Source organism: Octodon degus, unplaced genomic scaffold, assembly GCF_000260255.1.
Source record: "Octodon degus isolate 3935 unplaced genomic scaffold, OctDeg1.0 scaffold00007, whole genome shotgun sequence".
NCBI classification, from domain to species: Eukaryota; Metazoa; Chordata; class Mammalia; order Rodentia; family Octodontidae; genus Octodon; species Octodon degus.
In genome coordinates, this window is record NW_004524583.1 from 19,814,730 (window position 1) to 19,820,093 (window position 5,364).

Sequence of the window (5,364 nt, forward strand, 5' to 3'; positions counted from 1 at the left end):
ATTTTTAGGAGTATCCATGAAATTTTTCATGTGAGCCATACTAATTTCCATTCATGCCAACAGTGTCTGAGGGTTCACTTGTGTCTATAGCCTTGCTAAAGTTTACTTTTGTTCATTTTGATAGTAGTCATTATCACGGTTTGTGTCTAGTTATACCCCCAAAGCCTCATGCAGTCATGGGGTGGCTTCTGTAGTTTGTGATTGATCCTTGGCCCAGTGCTGGAATTACAGGTCTGAGTGCCCTGGGGCAGATACATTTGCATTTCATTGTGAGGAGGGGAGAGAGGCTAGCAGGCTACTGGAGCTGCCACCACTCCCTTTTCCCTCTCTGCTCTTTGCCGCTGCCATGGACAGTTGCCCTCTCCCATGTGCCACTTTGCCTTGGAGCCAGCAGATTACACACGGAAACCTCCACTCACTGTGAGCTAAGTAAATCCTTCCTTCCATTATTTTGGGTGTTGGTATTTTGTCCCAGGAATTGTCTCACAGAATCAGAGACATTTGCTTCCATTATTTTGGGTGTTGGTATTTTGTCCCAGGAATTGTCTCACAGAATCAGAGACATTTGCTTCCATTATTTTGGGTGTTGGTATTTTGTCCCAGGAATTGTCTCACAGAATCAGAGACATTTGCTTCCATTATTTTGGGTGTTGGGTATTTGTCCCAGCAGTGAGAGAAGAGTAACCAAGACAGTCATTCTGACAACGGACCTACTGTGGTTTTAATTTGCATTTCCCCAATGATGAACAACATTCAGTGCTTTGTCATGGGCCTGTCAGCCCATTTTTGTATGGTCTTTTGAGAAATTTCAGTTGTCTAGCACATAATTATGTAAGACTCTGCAGTACAGGTAGAATGTCGGAATTTGACTGGAAAGGAAAACCAGTGCGTAAGCTCAGTGATGAAGTCCCCTTTCCAACTGCTCTCTTAGTGTGGCCTCCTACTGCTGTCTCTTCTTGGCACTTCCTTAAACTGTGATTTCTTTCTTCCAATGAATAGTTCTTAAGACAGATCCATTTTGTGCTCATGGCACACGATAGCAAAATACAATATTGTTTTCAGTAAAAATTGATAGTTACTAAATTTTCCTGAACTCTGGGAAACAGCCTAGCTTCATTAGGAAATAGTTGCTCTCTGTTCAGTGTCTCTTGGATTTTTGTTGAACATACCCTGTCCTGTTTTCCTTAAGACAGTGCTCTGTATGGAATATCTGGAATTAACATGGCATTTTTCTTGTTTATTAATGGACTAACAAAGGAGAAACGATAACTGCAGGTGCTGCCTTCGCAGCGGTACATTGACAATGGGATCATTTGTCATTAGTGTTTTTTTAATAATTTTTTTTTTTTCGTATTTAGTACAGGGTCTACAGGGTCTCACTATGCAGATCGGACTCGTAGTGATACTCCTGTTTTGAGCCTCCCAAGCACTGGGATTACAGACGTGCACCACCACGCCTGGACTCTGTCACTGACTCAGCGCACCCTGGGGGCTGGGCCGGCGTGGCACTCTGGGGATTGAATCCCAGTCCTGGTGCCTGCATCTGCCTAAGCAGGCATTTTAAGTCATTAGTGGTTTTACTTAAGGAGTATTTCATGGTCTTATCTTTCATTTCAGAATGAAAGCAAGAGATATTTCTGTTTGAGGTCATAGCCAAATACCACAATCCATTCTGAAGGATTTGCTCTTTCTTCTGTAAGAGAAATGGCAAGCCATAGATGCTTTCTAGGTCTTTTTCAGTGGATCAGTACATATTGGTAACTCAGAGGTGACTCATATGCCAAAACCCCCTTTACTTTCTAATTTTTTTTGGTTAGCCCTTACACAGTTTAGACATGTGTACACAACTAGTTAAGTAAAATACATCTTTAATTTTCAAACATCAAAGCCAAACCCTTAGTTTCTGAGTTTCTGAAAAACATCTTCATGGAATTCTGGTTTGCTTACTTACTTTCAGTCATGTTAGTAATAACTTGAAATTTACATTTCCAAATTCTCTTTCTTGGGTGGCTTAGATAGTTTGCTTCTAATGGTGTTTGTAAATAGGATCACAAGTCTGCATCTTGTACAGCAATTAACCACTAAGAAGAATATATGCAGCGTATTATTTGTTGAAACTGTACTTTCGATTTGATTTGAAACTGTCTCATTGCTATATGTTTATCAATAAAACTTTGAAAAGAAAAAAAAAAAAAGAAATTGCTACCTGAGCTCTGTTCAGGCCTTTTTGGTTGCTTTCAGACAACCATCTATAAAGGTGTAGAGACCTGCACATGCCCCCCACAGAACTATAGATTGACATTCTTGCCACTTTTTTTTGCCTATTATGTACATTGGGCTTTACTTTATTCAAAGGGACAGGCATTATCTGTGCATTATGATGGGGATCTACGTAAAAGTGACTTAAAAATCTTATACAGCTGAAAGCTTTGACGTATCAGTTGAAAAAGATGTAACTTCTTTAAATGTCAGAAAGATTTGTGTGTCTATGTAAAACTGTTTTGGGCATGCCTCCATGTGAATTATCCCAACACTTCCTTGAAGTAATGAGGTTAAACACTGTTTTGCAAAGAGGGAGTGGAGTTGTCAGTTAGTGAGCATCACACGCACAGCTTGGTTTGCAGCTTCTCTTCTCCAGGTCCAGTGTTTTGATTAGCAGGGGGCTGTTTCTACTGTAGTGAAAGAAGCAGTATCTCGGGGGTGAGGACTTAAATAGCTCTGTGTACCCAGACAGTGGGGCTACTCCTGGGAACTGATCCCCAAGGCTGCTCGGAGTGTCCGGCGGTGGAGTGTTGCTCCACCCGACCTCCCAGACCCCCATCTCCTGGATCACAGATCGGAATATAAAGGGTATCTCATCAGCTACTTGGCAGATATTCAACCTACTTAGAGAATTCTGACCTCATGAGTCAAAAAGCTAAAAAAAATTTACCATGATATATGAAGGCAGCTTTTAGGGCAGTTTTGCACTTTGACCATTTATTTGAAAAGTTTCTTATTTTCATGAGAAGGCATGAAATGTAACATCATCTCTTTCTGTTCAGAGTTTTAAAGGACCTTGGGAAGTGAGTTACTTTTAATGTCCTTTTGTCTTTGATTTTAACCACTCTTCCTGAAGCTCCATGTGTTAGAACAGCCATAGGTCTTATGTACATGACATCTGGGGACAGTTATTTGCAAGACTGTACTCATCACCCACGGTTCCCGAATACACTGTGTAAAATAAGAAACAGGAAACAAAGGAGAAACCTTTTTGGGAGCTGGCATGATTCTTTAAAAGGTTGTTGTCTCATTACGCAATCATTTTGGAAAGAACCATATTTTTCCATGTGCATGCTGGGGTACAAAAGACCTGGTGACCAGAACTGAACATTACCACAAGGACCCCTCTCTTCAGTTCTACTTCTTCGGTCAATAGTTGAGTCACCTCGTCTTGTCTAAATGGAAGATTCCCATTGTACCAACACTGGTGACTTTTTAAAGATAATGCAGGTAGGAGGATGCTTCTTACTTGGTTTTGCTCAGGAGCCATGAAGAACCTATCGCCTTTTACTTACAGACTATTAATAGCTGTTTACTTTACTCTCCAAATCCTAAACCTGACAAGGCCTTTATATTTTTAAGGTAGAATTTTTAGAGGGGCTTTATTGTACTATGGCTTGGTGAAAATTGGATGGAAAAGGTGTCTTTTGCTTCTGATGGGATATTCTTTCAGTGTTTTATCAGTTAATATTTACTTTTTGAAGACATTTCTTGTACTTTCATCTAGCTATTATCTGTATTGCCAGTTCCTGGTTTACCAGGTCCTAAACTTTGCATGCTCTAAAACCCTCCTCCTCCATCTGAGTGTACTTTGGCCATTCTTTGAAGAATGCAGAGCAGAGTGCAGCCTCATGCTTTGAGCGAGAGGTACAGGAAGCACAGACTCAGGAAGGGGCCTGAGGGTTTGAAGGCCTAGCACCATGACAGTCCCTTCTGGAAGGCTGACTACAGAGGTTTGGAGTAGAGCGCCATGTGCAACAGGTATCAAGTGCTGTAGCTGTCTTCTCTCTGATGAGGAAGGAAAACTCAGAGTCGCAGAGGGGTCCTAGATGGCAGCCTGACTGACCAGAGGACCTGGGGTCAAAGCAGCCTGCAGGTGCTCCTCCAGGAGGAGTGCTCAGTAGAGCCTCAGGTGCTGCTGTTGCAGCTAATTAGAAACACTTGTCAAAGTGTCAGGAGAGAGAAGGAGGTTGGGCTGATCTCACTCAGGAAGGCTATCTACCGGAAGCTGGTGTGAACAGCTGCAGTTTAGGGGCTCAGACCTTAAAAGTACCCTGGCCTTCTATAAGTAGCAAGACTATCTTCATGTGCCTACCTTGTGAAGCGACACTCTGTGCTTTACTTTAGAATTTTTTAATTTTTGATTGGAAGAATGTGTTTTAAAAACGGGTAGCTTATAAAAATTAAAAGTTTTTTAAATCCCTTGCGTCAGTGAAAGTCTCTTGTCTTGGTGCTCATTCAGCGCACAGCAGTTGGCAGCTACAGGAAGAGGGGAGGTGGCAGCGTGAGTTGTGGCTGTGGCCGTGTTACATGCATTGTCCTTTCTCTCACTCTGTTCCAGGAACCCCTGTTTGGTTTTACATGCAAATAGCACCAATAAGAAATGAACACGAGAAGGTGGTCTTGTTCCTGTGCACTTTCAAGGATATTACGTTGTTCAAACAGCCCATAGAGGATGATTCAACAAAAGGTAATTGTTACAAGAATCTCTGTAGTGCTTATTTACTTTCATCTTACTTTAGCAAACTATTGGTTGGCCTTGAAAACAAAACTACCAGGAGACTCTTCTTTTTCCTCACATTCATAGTAGTAATGGCTCAGAATCAGTTTCCTTCTGTGTATTATTTGAGTGGAAATAGGATGGCTTTACAAATTTGAAATAATTCACATGATTAATGGAAATTATAATTCTTTGGAGATAAAATAGAAGGAAAGAAAATCATGGAGCACTGTTAATTTGGAATCAGTATAAATGAAGTTTCAACACTACACTGTGGTGAGCTTTAGGATTGACGGTACACAGCCTTTTGGATAACTTGAGTGAAGTGCTACTAGAGTAGTTAGTGCTCAGTTGATGGAACTTTGTTGAGCTGAATAGACATTTATTAGTCAAATTCTTCAGTTTGCATGCATATCAGTTTTTATTTATTCAGATGTGTACTGTCTTGAGTAGACAGTGATAGATTATGGAAAGCATAATTTTGTTATCAAGAGAGTGGGCAGCAAATGACAGACCTCTTGAGTGGAATCTAATTGACTATAATATCGGGGGGTTGGGAAGAGAAAGAGAAAGAGAGAGAGAGAGAGAGAGAGAGAGAGAGA

General features: G+C 41.1%; 1 protein-coding gene across 1 annotated transcript in view; it reads left to right on the top strand.

The window, feature by feature from the left end:
• Kcnh5 (potassium voltage-gated channel subfamily H member 5) overlaps window positions 1–5,364 on the top strand; it is a 420,336-nt gene that overhangs the window by 83,977 nt on the left and 330,995 nt on the right. Inside the window, exon 4 of the mRNA XM_004624802.1 lies at window positions 4,604–4,732. Within this exon, the coding sequence (XP_004624859.1) occupies window positions 4,604–4,732 (129 nt within the window). The remainder of the gene's footprint in view (window positions 1–4,603; window positions 4,733–5,364) is intronic.